This window comes from Lampetra fluviatilis, chromosome 16 (genome assembly GCF_964198595.1).
Source record: "Lampetra fluviatilis chromosome 16, kcLamFluv1.1, whole genome shotgun sequence".
Taxonomy (NCBI): domain Eukaryota; kingdom Metazoa; phylum Chordata; class Hyperoartia; order Petromyzontiformes; family Petromyzontidae; genus Lampetra; species Lampetra fluviatilis.
In genome coordinates this window covers 13,564,363-13,586,379 of record NC_136290.1, presented here as the reverse complement: position 1 = coordinate 13,586,379, position 22,017 = coordinate 13,564,363, and the positions used below count along the sequence as shown (strand labels likewise).

Here is a 22,017-nt window from a genome sequence, read left to right as displayed (position 1 = left end):
GCACCATTCCTCAGCAGACCGTATGACGTCCCTAACAAGGGATCGTTCTCTCATCAATGTGAAGCCTCTTCCTGTCTCCCGAGCGTAAATCTAAGCGTGCACTTCGCCCCTGCTTGTTTGCGCACTTCTCAGCTCCCGGAGTCCGATTGCCTTTGTCAATGTCCACGTTTCTAATTCCGCGACCGTGTAACTAAGGCGTTCAGCGTTTAACAATTCTCCGTGTCGTCGTTTACACTTTACATAAAATAAAGTCTTGGTTTCCGCATCGGCGGCAACTGCAGGTGCTAGCAGAAGACATCACGGTGACGTTAATGGCTTTGACCTCGATGACTTCTCGACCTTAACCTACGAACGGCATCGCCGTGCGTAGCGACATTGCGGTCCGCACGTCGAGGCCTCGATGACGCGGCCAACTGCTACGAAGCGGCCGTTTATCATTCCAAACCAATTGTTCTCAATTCAATCATTCCAATCCACCTCACGAGGCGGCGCCAGCTGGCGGGCATCAGCGACGTGGCAACGCACCGACGCTCAGACTACGGAGCGATGTTTAAGCTCGCGACATTGCAGGAGCTCGTACCGATCTCTTTCGCCTCGTATTTGCTGCGGTTGTTTCTTCGTCGTGTCCTCTGCAGCCACCAGAGGCCGCTACAATCACGATAACAAAAAATGTTATCGTTGAGGCGAATCGCGAGACTGAATCGTGAAGATTAATTGAATTGCGAGGCAGGGATGAGTCCTTCCACTGCCAGTGGGGATGTACTCTTCATTCTTTTGACACCCGGCGCCTTCTATAAGCACGCGGAATTTCACTTACGTTCAAAGCCTGTGTGCGAAAAACCAACCAGTGATCAATCCTTTTTGAAAATCTCGTCCCCCTGCCACAGGAATGTGGAATCTCACGCATAGATCAAGGCCGGCGCAAGGGAGGCGAGCGCCGTTGTCGGTCGCAGGCTCGTTTGAGCGAGGAGGGAAAAAAAAAAAGTCAGGGACGTCACTCTCGCCTTTGAATTCCCGATTGATCCACTGCGGAGTCAGGGGCTCACGCGAGCGAGCGAATTCGGCGCTGGGCGCGGGAGCGAGCGCACGGCACCTGCCTCTGACATGGACACAAAGGGGGGGGGGGGGGGGGGCAAGTCTGGAAGGTCACGACAGCGCTGACATTTTTCCCTGGCAGGCCCCCGTGAAAAAGCATAAAAAGGACGTTGCGTGACACCCTTTCTCCCTCGAAGGCTTTTGTTGCAATTTAGCGGCCCGGGGGAGATGCTCGCGGGCAGGTGCCAAGGGGGAAGCGGGGGATGGTGTGGGGGGGGGGTTGGAGGGGGCGTAAGGGGTACTGGGGTGGTAAGCGAGGTAAGGGAGGTGGCAGCGATGGGCACAGCGTCTGTCCCCTCCCCGCGTCTCAAGGCAATGCAATGACCCACGCCAAAAAGCCCCAGCGATAATTCTGTCAACCCTGAATTAATGTGCATGCCCAAGTTTAACTAGCGGCCAGCTGCACCACCACCACCTCTTCTGCAACGGCGTGGCAAGGCAGGGGGCACCCTGCAGCAACCCGCGGCCCCCACGCTGCAAGGCATCCGGACGAACATTCCCAGTGGCTTTATTTTTATTTATTTCAACCGCCACCCCCCCTCACCCCCTCCACCATCTTCTTGCGACGGCAGCAAAAATAAATACTCTGCCGGAAATCAACGAGAGGACAAAAACGGCAAACGGGCGAACGCATCTGAGCAATCGGAGCGCGCTCGCTCCGAGCCAAGGTTTGATTTAAGGAGCGGCGGTTGACTCGGCGGCCTTTTCGGCAAAAACGGAAACAATTCCCCAACGGGCGACGGCGTTGGGGCGCGCGGCAGAGCTAACGAACTGTGCCACGTTGAGCAGGCAGCGTCACGCACGCCGGTCTCTTCGCTTCTCTTTCCGTCTACGTCTTTGAGCAGCTCGCGGAGTGTTTAAGGGTTAACGCGCAGCGAACCGCGTATAGCGGGCGAGAGACACTTTGATGAATGCCGCAAGCCACTAGGAAAAAAAATCAATTTGGCGCAGTTAAGGAGGGACAAAGAAAAAAAAAATCTATTTATAACGCCCTGCTTTGAAAAAAAAAACAATGGGGAGTCACTTTCGGAATACGGAAAATTATTGGCCACGTTTGAAATATTACGGCGGAGCAGTGGTCTCTCTACGAGCCGTAACCATTTGATTGTGCGAGCGAGCGAGCGTTTAAGCGGATTCGGAAGCGTCCCCTCGCTCTCTGACGAGCACGCCTACGCGCAACCGTGCGTCCCGTCTGCGCGAATTTTCGTAACGCCGCGACAGGTCGCAAAAATGTACCCGTTGACTCGTGTTTTTTTGTTCCCGCCGTCGCCCGTACGGCTGTCCCAACAGTTGCTGTCAACGCCGCGTGTTTTCGCTTAAGTGAAAGAAAAAATAAATAAAACTGGACGTACATTTTCACTCAAATACTTTTTTTCCTGTTCTTCCGTGCACTGGCCAAATTAACGGAAAATTTGCCAAGCAGAAACTTTTTTCCCTTTTGAAACGCGAGCAAAACATAACGCCAAAAACGTGGGAGAACTTCCCATTACAGCCGCGCTGCATCGCAGAGCCCACAGAAATATAATCACTGCCAAGATTCAAACGAAAGTGCTGCACGCTAGAAGCTAATTAAAGAGCACAAGTGACACGATAGGGTTCAATACCACACCTGGTATTTCGCTGCGCAACAAAGCAATAACTGTGTGCCGTTATACAAGACGTGGATGCTGCCACAGTGGTGGAACGGTCAGCGCACTGGACTGCCGAGGTTGCCGGTTCGATTCCATCTCCCCCACCTCCCCCCGCCCCTCCAACACCACCGGCAGGTGCCGTGTGGTGGGGTAAAGTGTCGGCAACTCCAACCTCTTCCAAAAGGCTGCGTCAATTAATTGGCCAAAAAATTACCCACGAGTGCAGGCAAACTTTCCGCCAGCATTGGCGTGTGCAAGACATTGCAGGGGCTGCTCCTTTGTCTCGGTCACCTACAGAAGCGATGCGAGCTCTCCGGGCTCAGGCACAATTAAATAACCCCCCAGCGGCCAGCTGTCAAAGCAAGCAAAGCCATGTCCCCCCTTGCCTCAAGTCGCTATTGCTTCCCCGCCCCCCCACCCCCCCACCAATGCGAGATGCACATGATCAGCCCTCACAGCTTGGTTTTACGCAATTATTCCAAACCGGACAGGAGACATTTCGAACTTCGATAGTAGGCGTGTAGCAGTTCAATCGCGACCCCCTCCACCCCCCTGGCCACCCCCGCCCACGCCCCAGCACGCCCCACCCACCCACCCAGCAATTTGATCAATTGTCACAATTCAGGGGTGAACAATTCGATGGCAGAGTCAATTCTCTCGCTCGTTTCGCGACATCTCGTTTGCACCGTTTTTTCCGTGCGTTTTTGTTGTTATTTTCTTGAGAATCCAGTTCCGTAACGTTTCGTTCACCCGCACCGAGCCGAAACGAAGCGGTGACCGGTGCAGATCTGCAGCCTTCGGCTCACTCTACCACACTGGCAATATGTCTTGGAAGAGAAGGAGGGAGCACCCACACTTCACCCCACCACGCACGACCCGCCAATCGACTAACTGCGGCGTAAACATTTATACCGCTGGGAGGGACAGACGGACAAACGGACAGACGGACGGACGCACGGACGGACGGAGGCAGTGAAGAGGATTTAAGAACGTAACTAATTTGCACGAGGTTCCAATTGCCGTGCGGGCGGATCGAACCGGCGACCTCTGACCTCTCGAGTACGGTGCCCTGACCGCCACACCGCCGTCGCAGCGCCGAATGTATTTGTAGATATTGGAAACGATTGGCTATCTCGCACGGACAATTAGCGCACCTGATTAATGATCGTAATTGACGAATCGATGCGTCGCTAACATTTATATTATTTACGCGCTTGGAGCGAGTCGCGAGTGCATGCTACGCCCAATTAAAGCTGCTGAACGCAACATTAGTGTTGGGGCGTAAGTGTTCTCGAGTCTTAACGATGATTCATGCAGAAAACGTCAGAACAAGCCACAAACCCTACCAAACTCCAACAACTGCAAATACATCATTTGTTTGTACATATTATATACTCTCTCACATATTTCCCGCAAATTACACAGGCCGACAGCCAGCGAACGCCGAGCAATGAGCGCGTTCGGCAAAAAACTTAATAGATTACGCGACGGAGATGCGGAGAGCGAGCAAGTGGAGCAAGATTTATCAAATGTAGCACGCGGCGGCAGCAGCGGCAGCAACAGCAACAATAATATATATTTATTTTTAAATCGCAGATCCACTTGGGAGCTGGAAATCATAATGCGCCGTGATTAATCACCCGTTCCTACAGGCGTCACCATCTGCAACTGTTCGGATCGCACTTCCGTCGGCGACGCCACCGCTGTTCGGGGCAAATCCCCGATCGGGAAGCTAATGCGGAGGCTGCGCGAGCACGGGCGCGCGGGCATGCGCGTAAGAGTGATTGGCAGAAATTCCTCTCGGCACTCGGCGCAGAGCACACACCGTTCTCGTTTGTTGTGCTGCTCCGCATTACGACCGTGCCACTCGGAGCAAACTTGTCATTGCCGTCGCCGCCGCCACCGCCGCCGCTCAAATGACCCGGAGATTTATTTTGTTAACCCTTAACCCCGTTCGCGAACGGTAGGGGTGACCAGGGGGAGGACAGGGTGGGGATGGAGGGGGGGAAGCGGGCCACAAGCGGTCGGCGCTTGCTCTGTGAACCCACCATCCCGAGTTCGATTCCCGCTCGCAGCACTACATCGGTGACAAATAGCTCAACCAGTCGTGGGCCTCTCCTAGGTCGACTCTGCCTGAAACGAGTAGCTGGTGCGATGCGGTGTGTGAACATCAGCAACTGGTGAGACAAAGGCGGCCGGGTGAGATGTTGGCCACCCGCCCACTTGCGTGCTCGTTTTGCGAAACGGGTATAAAACATGCGTCTGCAAAAGAAGGTTTTTTGCTTCTCGATGGATTATCATGACCTGATATGTTACTATTGTCATCAATCGTTTTCAAATTATCGATCCCACAGTCCAGATGGGGCAGTCGTGATGCAACGGTTTGAGCGCTATGCTGATGACGTCTGGAGATCTAATTTTGATTCCCAGCCACGGCTGACATCAGCGGCGAGCGGCAACCACAGCGGTCTTGATTCAGCGTGGCGCAATATGGTCAAACACAACCCCAATAGCTTGGCATGACATCAGCATGCCGTCAAGCAGCAGTGGATTGACCGATAATTTAAAATTATTTTAAGTTGCATTTTTATTAATTTACTTACAAGGGACATTTCAACCCAAATGCCACCCATGCATTATTAAAATCCATGTTAATATTAGCAAGCCGACAAACCGTTTACTGTAATACAGACATTTAAATGTAACGCAGGCTGACAATACCACTTAGCACTGGGAGAGCCAAGCTATGTGTGTGTGTGAGAAAAAAAGAATCGACATTGGGAATACAGGTGTGGAGAATCGTCGTCAACAGGTAAGGGATGATGGGACCAGGCGTTGACACTCACGACACAACGGTAGCCGCCAAAAGAGGGGAGAACGTGCCCGAGAGAGAGAGAGCACGTCCAGCGCAGAGACGGAGCGATGCCATCCGCTCACATCCTCGCTCCTACGATGAGGCGACTCCTTCCCCCCCGCACCTCCGGTTAGCACGGTCGGCTACGTACGGTGCGAAAGAAGTTCAACGCACGGACGTGCAATCCGTTGCCTATCGCTCATCTACAAACACGGACGCAAGGATGTGAAAATCCCAGCGAGGCTGCGGCGACAAGACAAGTGGGAACTAATTCTTGAATATAACCGGGGCCACGCTAGCGGTGGGGTAATAATTAAATGTATAACATAATAAAATAAAAATATGGTGAGAGTAAATATATAGAGATATAAACTGAGTTAATGAGGCTCCGTTTATGCTTTTTAATATCCCATCCCTTGACTTTTACAGCCCTCCTACTGCATGCACACGCACACACACACATATATAAAAAAATACATATTTACCAAAATGACAGCTCAATTCTGTCTCCAACATAACACTTAACGGAAGTAAACGCGAGCTGATAGATAGCGGCTTAATTTTCCCGGCGGCCGGCGCACGTACATTTTAATTCGGCGTTCTCCTCCACGAAATAAAATATAATTTTTTTACGTCTCGACGCCAGAAAACGACGGCAAGTGCTGCTGCAGAGAACATCCTCTCTCGGCAAAGCTTCCTTGACAGCATGGCATCGTGCCACGTAAACAGCCAGGGGGAAACAAAATCAGAATTAACATATTCCTCTGCCTCTCCCTATGGCCCAACTGGTATTTGCAAGATGTTACCTCCGAGCGAAATAGGCACGTCCCTTGTGGTAAAGTTTGCACGGTTTTATTTATTTATTTCTTGCGGGGGGGGGGGGGGGGGAGAGTTGTATTTTTTTGCGGAGAGAATTAGATTTCTTTAATTTGCCAACCGGCACGGCTGTACGTGGCGAGTGCTGCCTGTCCCCGTAAGATAAATCAGCGGTGGTATTTGCGGCGGTGGACTCCGCTTCCCAACGGTGTCGCCCGGCGATTATAAATAAACCCGCCTCCACACAATAGGTGAACAGAGCCCCGTGGCAACGAACGGTGAGGGGTGGGGGATGGGGAGGGATGGGGATGGGGCGGTGGAAGGGGGGGTTTGCGTCAGCACCGCATGCATTTTTATCTAAAGGTCTGCCCAGTGATGAACTTGCTGGCCCCCGCTTAATTATTAAGTTGCACTAAAACGTTCCTTCCCTCTGAACCAAACGCGCTGGAGGTAACGCTCCGTGTAAATCGGTGCAACGAACGACATCACAGCCGCCACCGCTCTCCCGCCACGGCAAGGGATCGGGGGGGGGGGGCGATGCGGCACCGAGCTACGACCGATGCCACGCGAATTATCATCCGCGGGCACCGCGCCGTCGCGACGCTCCGCGTGGGCACGGCGGGGGCGGGCGACGGCGGCTGGGCGCCCCGTGCGGTCGGCACGTCCGACGGGGAGGCGGAGAGCGCCGCCGACGCTGCCGTGCTCTTCCCGCCGTCGCCGCTCGTTGCCGACGACGACGCCGTCCGCCGCGGCGGCGTTGCGAGACCCCCGCGCGGCGCGTCGCAAGAGGAGGCGGCGGCAATCGCCGCGCTGGCGTCGTAGTGGCCCGATGGTGCAGCAGTTGGCGTGGTGCGGCGATGAGTATCGCGGTTCATCGGGATCCCCCCCCTTGCAAAAACAGGCGAAGCAGTCAGCTTTCTCTCGCTTGCGCTCGGAGAAGCGACGGCGGCGTTTGTTGCTCTCCTGGCACCGTTTTGTTTTAATGCAGCTCGTTTGCAGGTCTCAGATGAACTACGGTCACGGCTTGGGGAAGCTTTCTTCCAGCAGTGTATTGATCATGGCTGACGATGTTGCTTTTATAATTTAAATTTTCCTACAATTTATATTTCTACCGAGCCTTTGGAATGCTCACAGTAAGCAGTGCATCACCCTGTGTCAGAGAACGGCGCGTTAGATAACGTTACGTATACTCTGCAAGTGACTTTCACCAATTAGAGTGTTCATCACGCGGCAAAACCAACGTGTTGTTTCTTCTCATTTTATCTCCACTGAAATAAGCGGTGTAAATCCACATCTTTACGATGGCTTGTTCGTGCGGCCATGATTACCGACGCGCTGAGATCATCGACTCGAGACCCTCACTGAACCACCTGATACTCAACACAATCACCAGCGACACCTTGGCGTCTTTAACAATATATATATTAAGACTCGTCTTTTACCCGTCCAAGGACGGGTGTATTGCAGTAAATCTGAAACTCACAAGCGAAAAGCAGACCGTGACGTGATCTTCATTGCATCAATGCGTGTGCAATTAGTAAGGCTGCGGTGACACAGACCTATTTCATTTAAATGTTATAATCCCTTGTTCATCATGACGTCCTTTTTACGTCTATGTCTCAATAGCGTTATGGAGATGACGTGACGTGAGGGTCCTGCCTTTGTAGTAGTGAGGGTTGTAAGGTGATGCTGAGGAGGGGGGAGCAGGCGCCCCCCCCCCCCCCCATGTGGAGTGACGTCACCCACATATTAATATTAATGTCTGGGGGGGGGTGTCCATTTGGAAGACGTCACCTCCTCATGATTATTAATGAGGGGGGCTGCTCGATGTGGAGTGACGTCACCTGTTCATGATTATTAATGAGGGGGGCTGGTCGACGTGGGAGTGACGTCACTTTGCGGGACATTCTTGGCTCATTACAGTAGAGTATATGTGAAAAATATGGATGATCGGTGACGTTTCGGGCAATCGCCCCTTCTGCATAGCAGGTGAATGCATTATTTTATACATATAAACAGGATTCTTCTAAAGAATGTTAACACTTATATGGGACTATCGTTTTTAATGGAAAAAGAACGGATAATACACTGTAACATGATAACAAATGTATGTTAATAGCTTCAAAAAGTCATCATTGTCAACGTGCGCCTGGAATCTTCTCCAGGTAGTCTCCAGAGCCTGGAGGGCTTGTTGCAAATTCTCAGAAGCGTTAACATGTTTTAAGCACCCTGGACTTACATGAAAGAGAAAGCGCCCTGTACTTAAAGCCCGAAATGTTGGCGTGGCAGAAACGAGGATTTGAAGGCAGGATCTCAACCACGTTGGCTCCCCACGCGCCCCCTGCATCACACAGCCACCTTTCACATTACAGCCTAATAGGATGTTACCCGGTTAATTAAAATACATTTGGGCGTGTAAGTTTGAATAAAGTGCATTATTATTATTTAATACCGCCGTATACGCACAAGCATACCAAATAATTAATCACATTTGTAACTGAAAATGAACAAAGCGCCAAACGGCTTAATTAACAATGAGATGCAACAGAAAAGGCTAGGTTTTTGTTCTAATCGTTATATAGATGTAAATAAAATAAACAATCTGTTTCAAGAGTTGAATTGTTAAAAATAAACGGGTCTCAGAATATTAAACATCGCAGAGCACGAACGAAGTGTGCGTGAAAATATGCATCCAGTATTGTGAGTAATGACGGCAAACAGCAGCGACGAGTGCTTTTTAATTACTACGGTAATAACGATGATTATCATTATCGGTCTTCTTTGTCACATCACTGCTGGAGAAAGGTCACCCCCCCCCCCCTCGTGTTGAGGGTTGTTTGACCATACTTCACCACCGAACGCATCAAATGGTTTTGCTTTTCTTTACGCAGGCGGGTCGTGAAAAAAAACGCGACAATTCCATGCGACGCTTCACTGGAGATTACAAACGGCATTGTGGGGCGTTGGTAACGAGCCATCGCGAGCGGAAAGAGCTACGTGAAACATTGAAGACACAGTCACAGTCGTCGTAGTAGTGCGATCGAGGCCATGCAACCTGAACCATGGATCATACAAATAGAGCCATAGAGACTCATCGAGATAAATAAAGACACGTAAGAAATACAACGAGAGACATTAAAGACAAGCCACAGTAGTGCGCTTGTGGCCGTGCAGCCCAAACTTGTAGACCATATCGTGAACCACTGTAGCCTGCGCTCCTTCAATGGAGGAGAATTACAAAACTACACAAATTATCTGCTGAAGCCCTCTCGTCATGGCCAGCAGACCGCAACATCGGCATCTTGTGCTCCTGAACACCACGCTGCTTCCATACGCGAGAAAATATAGCGAGGGCTTGAGATCCGAGCTCTTGCTGATGGCTGACGTATGCGCTGGAGGGTCATGGTGCTCATCAACGTCGCAACTACACGGCTTGGTGAAGAAGTGGGGGGGGCCATGACCGGTTTAGACCGGTCATCGACGTCACAGTCGTAGCGCCATCACCGTTACAGTCGTAGAAGTACCCCGCAAATCGAGCCCAAGCTGCTGGGTTGGCCGACAAGGTGGGCAAACCACTGCACCAACGCTCCACTCCCAATACAAATGAACATGATGATATCGATTTTTTTACGTGCAATGTAATTAGAGTACCGTGTGTTGTTGTCTTTCTTTGGGACTGTTGTTGTTTTTCTGCCTTGACAAAGCTTGCATTTGGTGTTGAAAAATCGGCACAAATTGATCAATTGTACTTCTGTACTTTATTTATGGATATTTATAAAATTATTTATATTGACTTGCTTACATTTTCTCTATCTTGCTCTTCTCATATCGTTGTTCGTGTTTATTTGTTTGTTGATGTAACTGGCCGACCCCATGCCCCAACTGGACATCGTTGAAAAAGAGCTTCATAGCTCATCGGATTTCTCCTCCTGTTCCAGTCTAAGTAAAGATTCTGAACGTGATTCTGAAGGAACATGGACCGGCGTTACGTAATGCGAGTAGAGGAACAAAAAATTAAATAAAAAATCCCGACTCCCCAGCGCAATCGTTAAATAATACCGGTAAGTTAAACACCCTGAGAGTGCAATGGCAGATAAGTAGCCTTTAAAAAGGAGGAAAAACGTAATCGCTTGATTTTATTTTTATTTCTTCAACCGTATCGCTGTGACCTACATCCCATCCGTTTGTTAATCTCCGCGAGCGCGCGGGCGCACGCGGAGATGGATTGGAATTGAAAGCAGCAGTCACTCACTCACTCATCCACCGCCGCACGTCGTCGCATTTAAGGGTTTTAATTTCCCACCCCCCGAGCAACGCGCCGGTGATTCGGCAACGGTGGCTCGAGCTGGAGGCCCAGCTCCCAAAGAGAGATGATCCACACTGTTATCATTGTCTATTTTTTTTTATAAATGATAACGGAGTGGCTGCCGAGGATTTTAATGCATCAGCCAGGGTGTACACTTGTAGAGATGGAGTGATGAAATCCGTCCGTGTGCGGGTGCTGGATACGTTTGCTGCATCGCAGGATCATGAGATGTGGAGGCGGCGGCTTGGGGAGTGATTACGGCTGATTATTTACGATGACGATGATGATGACGATAATGATGACGATGATGATGACGATGAAAAAAGAAACCATGACGCAACCCACTCCTTCGTCGGCGCGGCCAGGAGCGGGAATCGAACTCGGGTCGCCGGTTTCGTAGCGCAGCGCACTTACCGCTGTGCCACCGCTCACACACACACACACACGCACACGCACGCACACACGCAACAACAACCGCTGTTCGCCACTAAGTGGCAGTGACGCCAATACGGCGCTTATGCCAGGTCAGGTGTCGAAGGCCCACTGGCAGGACGTCACGGAACAGACCCATGTGCCATGGGTTTGGCTAACTTGAGACGACTGGCAGATGCACCACGCGCGCACCCACGCATGCACTCACCCACGCATGCACTCACCCGCACTGCGGACGGGTAGAAGACCTCGTTCTTGTGGAGACCCCCGTGGTCCGACATGTCCAGGTACTGGCTGAGGGCGGTGCGCGTGCAGAAGGTGAGCGGCAGGCAGCCCTTGAGGCTGCGGCGCGTCGTGTAGCCCATCACGGCCGTCTCCACGTCCAGGAGGTGCTCCGAGCGGTGGTGGTTCGAGATCTTCATGCTGCCCATCAGCCTGGACACGCGGTCGCACGTACATCGCCGGATGTCACCGTCCTGAGCGGGTCTCACTTCACCGCGGCGGTGGCGAGTCTATTGCGTCGAAGGAGCACGGCCGACTTCCCCGCGTTGTTTGTCTCACAGCGACGATGGGCCGAGTCAACCCCCAGCCAGAACTTGAACCCGTAACCTTCGCATTGCGAGCCGCCCACTCAAATGCCGAGCCACCTGGCCAGTCAAAGGCGCAGCCCTGCAAGTGCTCGCTGACACCACTGCTGGCGGAAGGGCCTCCAGCGACAGGAAGGCTCGGTGTATTTTGGTCTACTCTTCCGCACTGGCAAGGCGTCTAGTGCAGGGTGGGGTTGGCGGGGGCTTGGTAATCATTCCTCGTCAGAACGGAAAAGGTTAAGGGATGGGCGTGCGCAACGAGGCAAGTTTAAGGCTGTTTATACGACCGCGTAAATATCTGCACGGTGCCGCACCTCGTTCGGATTAGCCAGCGGAGCTGGGAGTGAGAATTGCAAAATATAAATATATATATAAATGCAAGAGATTATCCCATTTCGTCGGCTGTAACGAGAGCCTAAAGAATACAGCCCGTGCCAAAATAAAATTGACTAGTGAAAGCCCGGTTAAAAATTTATGTATATGAAAGTGGCAAGGTGGCTTAGGGAACTAAATCCAGGGCAGTGTCACTAAGCCGGTGCCTCTCTCTGACATCGCCGGTTTAACCGCGAGACGGGGGGAGAAGAGAAAAATATCCACGGCAGTAGCCGCCCCCCTCCCCTCCCGACCCTCCTTTCTCTCTTTGTCCAGGGGTTTTGTGTCAACACTTGGGCAGCGGTGGCCTTAGCCGGGGCCAGCGACGACAGCGACGCGACCACACGAGAGAGAGATGGAGAGAGAAATATGCCTCGGGGCGACGCGCGCGGCGCTTCAGGATTCCGCGTCGCCGGTGGACGGGATCACGACAGCGCGCGATCGGCGTGGTGCCAAACCGTGACCCGCCCCGGGTGGCAGGCGCGTGCCGTCGGCGTGCTGGCGCTCGCGAGGAGAATCCGAGCATACTCGGCTTCAAGTCCCAACGTTGGGGTCGCCAGAGCGAGGCGTGAAATTTGGAAATTATTTCACACGGAGGCTTTGGCGACCGGTATATTATCCGGGTGGTGGCGGGTTAACGACACATTTACATTCATGCCATCTAAACCCCAAAATAACTTTATTTTGGGAACGGTTATTGTCGTCGCGATGCTCCTGGGTAGGTGGTGGAATAACGCCGCCACGGACGTCATCGGCAGGGGCCCCAGCCGCCAGGGTGAACAAGCACCGAGGAGAAAACTTTTAAAGACTGATTTTAATCTTCACGGTTTGGGCAGAGCATTGATCAGCTTAGCTGTTCTTTTACGGGCTAAGTCCATCGTAGAGAATCACGACGTAATACTGAAGTTTAATTCGTACCGGGACAATCTTTGCAAGTTCAAATCCCGTTTCCGGGTGGGCACTCGCTCCATCTTTCCCCTGGGGTGACAAAACGATGACCGCTTTGTGGGGTAAGTCAACTGCGGCTGTCCTCCGGTTAGGACTCGCCCCTGACGTGGGAAAGCAGAATCTCCACTGCCGGCTCGGCGGGGCTGCTCACAGGTAGACAGCGGCACCGCCTCGATGATCATTTAAGCAGGAAATCACTTTGAGTCCGAGACAGCTGGAAGGAAATAAAACCGCAGGTATTATTAACAGGTGAGGGCGACCGCTTTCTCATCCCTGTGCAGCGGTCCACGACCAATACCACGGGCAGCGGTGCATGTCAAAAACTATAAACACGCATCAAGCAGGCCGGGGCCGGTTGACCTACACGCGTTACCGCGCCGACGCGCGCACGCAAAGCGTGCGATTTTCCTTGCTGAACGATCGCCCACCCCCCCCAACCCCCCCACCCCTCTCCTCACTTTGCCACCGACCGAGCCGGCCGCTCGATCTGCGCCGCAGCCCGTTATACTTTGCGTGACGTTATTTCCGATAACGCGATTCGCCCGACACGAGCGCGCCCCTCGGCCGTGAAGTGCCGGCGGTTTGAAGATCCCCGCGCCGCCGGCGTCTGAGAGCGGCAGCGGCCGACCGCGAGCTCGCCGCCCCGACTCCATACAGAACGCGTACTTGCTAGGTAGAGGCCTTCGTCTCTCCACTGCTGGATGAAGGCCTCGAGCCCACCCTCTACACCCCCCCCCACCAGCCACCCAAAGCCATGTCGGTCGTGTGGGTCGTTTGACCATACTTCACCGTGTGTATCGGTGTGGATTGGGGAAGGCAAAGGGGGGGGGGGGAGGGGGTGCCAGGACTGGGTTTCAGATCTCGCTTGCAACTTGACGTTAGCCGTGGATGGCAATTAACAATTAAGGTCAGCGGGCTCACGGTGCAGTGCGCTCACCACTCCTCCTGAGGTACGGTCAAACAATCACATGTGACCAAAATTATATCAATCAGCCATGAACAATCCACTGCTGCACGAAGGCCTACTTTGACCATCGCCATCTCTCATGGTGCTGCGATGCATCAAATCTCCCAAGCGGGGTCCCCGCCGCTTGCTTTTGCTCAACGGCTGACGCACCCACCCCCCCTCCCCCCCCCCCAATTCCGCGCGTCATCGTCGCTCTCTTGCGTACGAAACCTCGCCGCGCCACGACGATGACAACGGAACCGCGACGTCGACGACGGAAACCGGATGCCGATGATCCAAGAACGGGGCTAATCCAAAAGTTTTCCCCGTCACGGATTGTTTAAAGATCCGATTCGATGCCCTGCGATCACGGCGGCCCGCGGCGAGAGTGGCCCGGCCACGTAATTAAGTCCTAATCCCGGCCCCTGTCCCTTGGCCGGGTTCTCGCCGCCAGCTGCTCCGTATTCGAAATAGCGTCGCGCGCCCGAGACTTCCCGCAACCCTCTCTCCTCTCGACTCCCCCAGGTCCCTCACCTCTCCTAAAACATAATAATCCAGTAAGCCGCCATGACCGCCGCCACCGCAAGACTGCTCGCTACGCGGCTGTGAGCGAGACCACGTCACCTCGATCCTCAGACCCCGTCGGCGGCTCCCGATGCAGTCCCAGATTAACAACAAGATCGCACTCACCATCTTCAAAATCCTGTTTGGACTCACCCCTGCTTACTTTTCCTCCCCTCTCATCTCACTCTACTCCCCTCCACGCACTCTCCTGCCTCTCCCCTCTCATCTCACTCCCCTCCACGCACTCTCCTGCCTCTCCCCTCTCATCTCACTCCACTCTCCTCCACGCACTCTCCCCTCTCATCTCACTCCACTCCCCTCCACGCACTCTCCTGCCTCTCCCCTCTCATCTCACTCTACTCCCCTCCACACACTCTCCTGCCTCTCATCTCAATCTACTCCACTCCACGCACTCTCCTACCTCTCATCTCAATCTATTCCCCTCCACACACTCTCCTGCCTCTCATCTCAATCTACTCCCCTCCACGCACTCTCCTGCCTCTCCCCTCTCATCTCAATCTATTCCCCTCCACACACTCTCCTGCCTCTCATCTCACTCCACTCCCCTCCACGCACTCTCCTACCTCTCCCCTCTCATCTCACTCCACTCCCCTCCACGCACTCTCCTGCCTCTCATCTCACTCCACTCCCCTCCACGCACTCTCCTACCTCTCCCCTCTCATCTCACTCTACTCCCCTCCACGCACTCTCCTGCCTCTCCCCTCATCTCACTCTTCTCTCTACGCACTCTCCTGCCTCTCCCCTCTCATCTCACTCTACTCCCCTCCACGCACTCTCCTACCTCTCCCCCCTCTCATCTCACTCTACTCCCCTCCACGCACTCTCCTGCCTCTCCCCTCTCATCTCACTCTACTCCCCTCCACGCACTCTCCTACCTCTCCTCTCTCATCTCACTCCACTCCCCTCCACGCACTCTCCTACCTCTCCCCTCTCATCTCACTCTACTCCCCTCCACGCACTCTCCTGCCTCTCCCCTCTCATCTCACTCTACTCCCCTCCACGCACTCTCCTACCTCTCCCCTCTCATCTCACTCCACTCCCCTCCACGCACTCTCCTACCTCTCCCCTCTCATCTCACTCCACTCCCCTCCACGCACTCTCCTACCTCTCCCCTCTCATCTCACTCTACTCCACTCCAGGCACTCTCCTGCCTCTCTCCTCTCATCTCACTCCACTCCCCTCCACGCATTCTCCTACCTCTCCCCTCATCTCACTCTTCTCTCTACGCACTCTCCTACCTCTCCCTTCTACACGCACTCTCCCACCTACTGGTCATGGGCAGGAATCGAATTGGGGTGGTCGGGTCCATAGCGCAGTGCGCTCACCACTACGCCACCGCTCCCCAGGCGACAAACTGCTTACGTTAATTACAACCTTTGAAAACAGCCTTCATTGCAGATCAGCCTTTTTTTACCTGTCACCATTAGCATTTTGGCATGCACTTGGTTTCCAAAGTTAACTGTTGAAGAGAAGACGTGAGTGTCATCCCGCTAGCGACGGTGCATAAATAAGGCATGAGCTCCGCGTATAAACGAGCTCGCTAATGGCACGATGTACAGAGGGGGGGTGGCGGGGGGGGGGATTTGCGATTATGAACGTGTGATTATTAATCAAGTGATGTCGGGAGCAGCAGTGCAGTGGTTAGAGCACACTACATCATCATCAGACGTCGCAAGACAAGCAAGGGTTGGGCCTGGACGGTGTCTTGGCTGGACGACTACCGTGCATAACAGATGCTACGGGCATCGTGGTCAACCGCTCGCTACCGGTTGCAGAAATGTCCAACGTGGAAGCGATTCACTCGAGTTGCGACGAAGCCGAGTCGCGCAGCTGAGCTCTCTAAGATCTTCGCGGCGAAAGGTACGATGCAAAATAGATGCTTGTGTTAGGTCACCATGTGATGATCCGGCCAAACCTATGTCGCAAGACCCTCCACCGTCGCAAGACGGCTAAACAAATGAAAACTGTCATGCTGGCGGTGCCCAAATATTTATCGGGCCGATTTGTTATCTTTTCACAACATATTAAGAAGTTGCCCGACATTAGTCGAGTGAAACAGCGCCTTCTCCGATTGCTGCTGAACGAGGTTGTGAGAATCGTTCAACACGTGAGTTTAAATTATAAAATAATAATAGTAATAAAAAATAATCAGCCCGTCACGATGGCTCTGTCAGATGCTACAATAGGGTCCTTCCCGACAGAAATCTGGCTGGATCTTTAAGTTGCCGAGCTCAAAAAACATCATTTTGACGAATCTGCAACACAATACTATTTGGCGCGATGGTCATCCCTGTGCGTTTAAGGTCACCGACCAATGCGACACCATCTTTAAAAACCACTGGAATTAAACCGCAACGTTCGCCTTCCTGCCAAACGCCGTCGTGCCGTCTGAAAGCACCTCCGCTTGCTCGCAAAAGTCCCACGTTTCGCGTGCCATCCCGTCGTCGGTCTAATTATTCTGCTTCACGCCAATTCAACTTTTATTCCCACGCACCGCTGCAATCCTAACGGCGCTTTGTTAACGGGGGGCTCGACTGTGCCGTACGGCTGCCAAAGCCGATACGGCGAGCGCCCTATTAGCATCCATTACACCACGGGAAGCCGCTGGGCTGTAATGGTGAAGCCACACTGGGATTGCAATCCAGGGCTCGCCGCGTGGGATCGATTCGATTTCCCGGCGTGACAGTTGAAACAACGCCCCCCCACGACCGTGTCCACCGGGCAGTATGAATCGGGTTCGTCACGGCCAGTTGGTCAGCAGGCCTGGTGCGGAGGGGCACATTGTGGCTTGGTGGCAGTTCTTAATTTGTTTGTTCATTTTTTTATTTACCTGGGAGTAGAGTTTTCACTTGCTTGGTAGTGGCTGCATATGGGAGTTGGTCCTTATATAGAATTAACAGACAGCGTTGCGGGATGCTAATTAGCACGAATGGCGCAATATGAAATTAAAGTAATATTAAAATGAAGGTATTGTATTACTCCAACCTCCGTCCAGAACATCTGGCGAGCACGGAAGCGTAGGCCCTCTCTCTCTCCCTCTCGCAGGAGCAGCAGCAGGAGGCACTCCTTAGCGGCGACAGTGCGAGCATCGCAAGTCTACACCTTCACCCTCACCTGCTCGCCATTGTCGGTCGATACGAGCGGCAAGTTTATTTCCGAAAACGTTAAAAACCGACGCGCGCGAAGCACGCCGCTGAATGTAAAGCGAGCGATCGAGAGGCAGCGGCGGGGGGGGGGCGACGGCAAATTGACCCCCGCGTTGCGCCAAAGCTCGATCTGGGCTTCGTCTGTCGGTTCGCTGAGCTCGCAGCGCTGATAGAGAGACGCGGGGAAAACCTCGCTCGCTCACTCGCTCGCGTTAAGAGGCTCCGAGCGGGTTCACGCGAGGTCAACGATCCGGCGCGCGGCGAGGTTATTCCAGCGCCGCCGTCGCCGCACATTCGCTCTCGTCGTGGGGGGGGGGGGGGGGAACCTTCACGCGCTATCCTGCAGTGTGGCTCCGTTGGTTAAATGCCTTCTAATGCCACCGCCACTCATTGTCACGCATCGAATTACCCAAACATCACGCCGCAACGCTGCTGCCCCACCCCCTCCACCGTCCCCACCTCCTCCCCATCTTCGGCTCGCTGAGGGGAACCGCTTCCCATCTCGCCGGCAAGACACCTCATTCGCGTGAGCAAACGTCCTAAAAAATAACAACCTTCCCGCTCGCGTTGTAACGCTGCACGGTGAGTGTGTGTGAGTGCGTGCATGCGGGTGCATGCGGGCGCACGCGCGCGCCTGTGTGTGTGTGTTTGAGTGCGCGTGTGCGGGCGTGCAAGTGCGTGGGCGTGTGTGTGTGCTAGCGTGCGTACGCGTGGTACGGGCCACACCATCCCCCCTCGTGTGCCGTGTCGGCGGCCTTCACAGTCCGTTGAGGCTACACGGAGGATCGTTGTGCTCGCCTTTGTGCGCAGGTGGGGAAGTGCAAGCGGTGAACGCTGCACTACGCTACAAATCCAGGGACCCGAGTTCGATTCCCACTCACGACGGGCAACAGTGACGATTAACTGAACCGGTCCAGGGCCTTCCCCCAATTCGAGTCGGGCTCAAACGGGTACCCGGTGCCGTGCGTGAACATCAGTATTGGGGAGACAAAGGTGGCCGGGCATCTCCCTTCATAGGTGCTCACCGACAGCCCCTTGTAGCTCCACGCGATGTCTCCAGCACACATCTCCTCCTCCTGCCTCTCCCGCGTGAATTCCGAGCGTGCGGAATCAGACGTAGATTTCGTTTCTTTTTTCGGATTGAACGTTAAACGCAGTCGATTAATAAGAGTGTTATTAATATTATGATTGTTTCAGAGTTTTGTTCTACAGTGCGGGCAAGGCGGATTCATTACTTTGGGTTTGCTTAAGAATAATTACAGTAATTAGCACGACGGGTACAACATTTATACAAGTGCCCACGAGGCGTCCGCGCGTAACCCCGATCGCGCCCGTCGCAATGCGTAAAAAAAACAACAACGCCGGGCGGAAATAAATCCGATAGATCGCTACGGACAAGCTGCCTTCTCTCGACAACACGGCCACCAAAATATTCGACAACAAACGCCCAAGACAACGATGGGGGCCGGGGGAGGGGGGTGGAGTGAGGTGGTGGGGGGGGAAGGTGAAAATACTGGCAGAGACGCAAAATCACGAAGGCCCCCAAAACGAACGACAAAACTCAAGGCAAGACGACAAACTGTCGCTTCGGGTAACGCGTCACGGGGCTGACAGTTATTAGATTAGGACGTGTTTGTCCATACGTCGCCTGTCAGCTATGCCACGAGCGCAGGGGGGGGGGGTGGAAAATTAATAGAAATTGATTTCAATAAAGCGGTAAAAACAACATACCTCCCCGAACAAACACGCCGCTGACGGACAGGTTTAATCGTTTCCCCATTTTGAAGGAGGTGTTTTTTTTAGTTCTCTTTTTGATATCGGGTGCCACGCGTGCATGCGTGTGTGTACACGTGTGTGTACACGTGTGCGCGTGTGAGCGGTGGTGTCGCGGTTTGCGCACTGCGGTACAAATCCGGCGATCAGAGTTCGATTCCCGCTCACGACCAACACAGGTGGCGATTTTATGAACGAGTCCTGGGCCCTCCCTAGGTCTACTCAGCCTCAAATGAGCACCTGATGCGGTGTGTAAACATCGCCACTGGGGAGACAAAGGCGGCCAGGCGTGTTGCTAGCCACCCACCCCCTCGTGTGCCGTTCCGGCTTTCAGCACTTGCTCCAACAGTCTGTTAAGGTTTTACGGGGGATCTTTGTCTTTGTGCGTGTGTGAATAAAAATTTACATATTCGGAGCGGTGGGGTCAGTGGTCGGCGCACTGTACTACGGACCCGGCGATCTGCGTTCGATAATGGTGGCGAAAATCTGAACGGGTCCAGGTCTTCCCCTAGGTTGACTCAACCTCAAATGAATTCCTGGTGCTACGCGAAACATCGCCACTCGCGAGACAAAGGCAGCCATGCATGGTGCTGGCCACCCAACCCCTTGTGTACGGTGCTTGTCTTAATAGGTGCTCGCTAACAGCACTTGCCCTAATATTCTGTTTAGCCTTTCCGAGGGATTAATTGTGTTTGTTACACGTACATACAAAGACAACAATCATCCCGCTGTATGCGTACAGAACTGTGGGTCAACAGCTGTTAGCAGGCACCTGTGATGGCCGGCATGGCGCACGAGGGGGTCGGTGTGGTAAGTACCACACCCGGCCGCCTTTGTCTCCCCAGTTCTGATGTTTAAAGCCGGGTTTCCGGGTTCAAGGAGCAGTGCACTCATCTCTACGCCACAGCTCCACCCAAATCACATGCAATATCCTCAATCGCTTCAGCTCCAGGAAGCCACGCAGGATTTGAGCCTGGCTAGAGCTCGGACGGGCGACCACCGCCACGCATAAACTTGCTATTTTAGGCACGGTGCTCCAACAAATGGCCGCGCGTGTTTGTACGGGAACACATTCACACCATTCATAATAACGTCGGATTCACACGGTCCGGCTCTATTCAGATTGCCACTCCGTACCGACGCTCGTCTTGTTTTGAGCGGCGGTATCACGCCTCCCCCACTTCGTGTGCCGACCCCCCACGAATGTTGTGGCTGCGGTGGTGGCGGCGGCGGCGGTTTGTGGTGGTGGTCGCGTTGGCGGCGCAGGTGGGGGTGATGGTGGCGGTGATGGCAGCGGCCAGTTATGGCGCGGGTGATGGTGGTGGCTGTGGCAATTGGCAGCGACGCCGGTGGTGGTGATGGTGATGGCAGTGGCAGTGATGGTGCTCATCACGGTGGTGGTGCGGAGAGGATTTGGCTTATATCGGTTCACAGCTACAGGTACGGTGTGTCGCCACACAGCGAAGGGGGGGGGAGGCGGGGGGGTTGTCTGGGTGGCGAGAAAGGTGATAGAATTGAAACCTTGGTAGGATCAATTCCAATCATTGCATTTCATCTCTCCGCCGCTCGCTTCATTACACGTGCCCCTAAACGGAAGCCAAAATCCATTCTGACCCTGTTTATCTTGTGCTGTTATCTGCAGCCGGTTTTTTTTACATGCTGGGCCCCTGACAGACCCCCACCCCACCTCCGATTACCTTCCCTAAGCCACGTATCTAACGAACGCACGACCAGACGGCAAGCCAGATAATTTCCTCCCCGTCTCGTCGTTTGCTTCGGACGCTGCGGATGTTGGCAGCGTCGTTTTTTTTACTCACTCCTGGTTTTTTTTGTCTTCTCCTTTCAACGCTTTCCAACGAAGGGTGAAAAGGCGTGGAACGCGTTCACCCCCTCGCCGGTCCGTCGGTGCTGCCGACGCATGATGGCGTCTCGTGAAAAAAAACCATCAAAAAAGGAATGAAGCTGGAGAAATGAGAACCTGCGTTGCTTGCTGGGACTTGCCCCCCCCCTCTCCGTGCAAGAGAAAACTGGGCGATTTGATGGAAGCACGGCCTGAAAGTTGACGATAATAAACCGGCACGAGAACGGCGTCTATCGACGCACGAATAACTTCCCGCGCGACGTGTCACGCGTCACGTATCACGAGCGCATCTCGCCTTCCCTCCCGGTTACGTCGTCACGCGCCTCGTCGCGCGCCTCGTAATGTCGGAAAGCGTCCGGGGCATCCACGCGTGCGAGTAATTTTTCTTTACCCCGGGTTTTGTCGACGTCGACGCTCGAGAGCTCGTTTGCAGCCAATGCGGCTGCCCCCTCTCTCCCTTCGGTGACCGTCACACGAAAGTCTCCCCGCCGTGCCGCCAACGTGCAGCCTCGGCGGAAGACCACGTCGAAGGCGCGGGAGCCGCCCCCGACGCCGCTCGCGAGTTTCAAACCGCGACGATTATTTTCATTTGTTTTGGGAATCCCGGCTGAGATTTCACGGGGCCCGTTGTGCGAAGACACGGGCGGGCGGGCGAGCGGGATTTG

The 22,017-nt window shown here is 53.7% G+C and overlaps 1 protein-coding gene across 3 annotated transcripts in view; it reads right to left on the bottom strand.

The window, feature by feature from the left end:
* FBXO3 (F-box protein 3) overlaps positions 1-22,017 on the bottom strand; it is a 119,266-nt gene that overhangs the window by 58,565 nt on the left and 38,684 nt on the right. For all 3 annotated transcript variants that reach the window (XM_078863795.1, XM_078863794.1, XM_078863796.1), the window contains exon 5: positions 11,359-11,569. In XM_078863795.1, the coding sequence (XP_078719921.1) occupies positions 11,359-11,569 (211 nt within the window). The remainder of the gene's footprint in view (positions 1-11,358; positions 11,570-22,017) is intronic.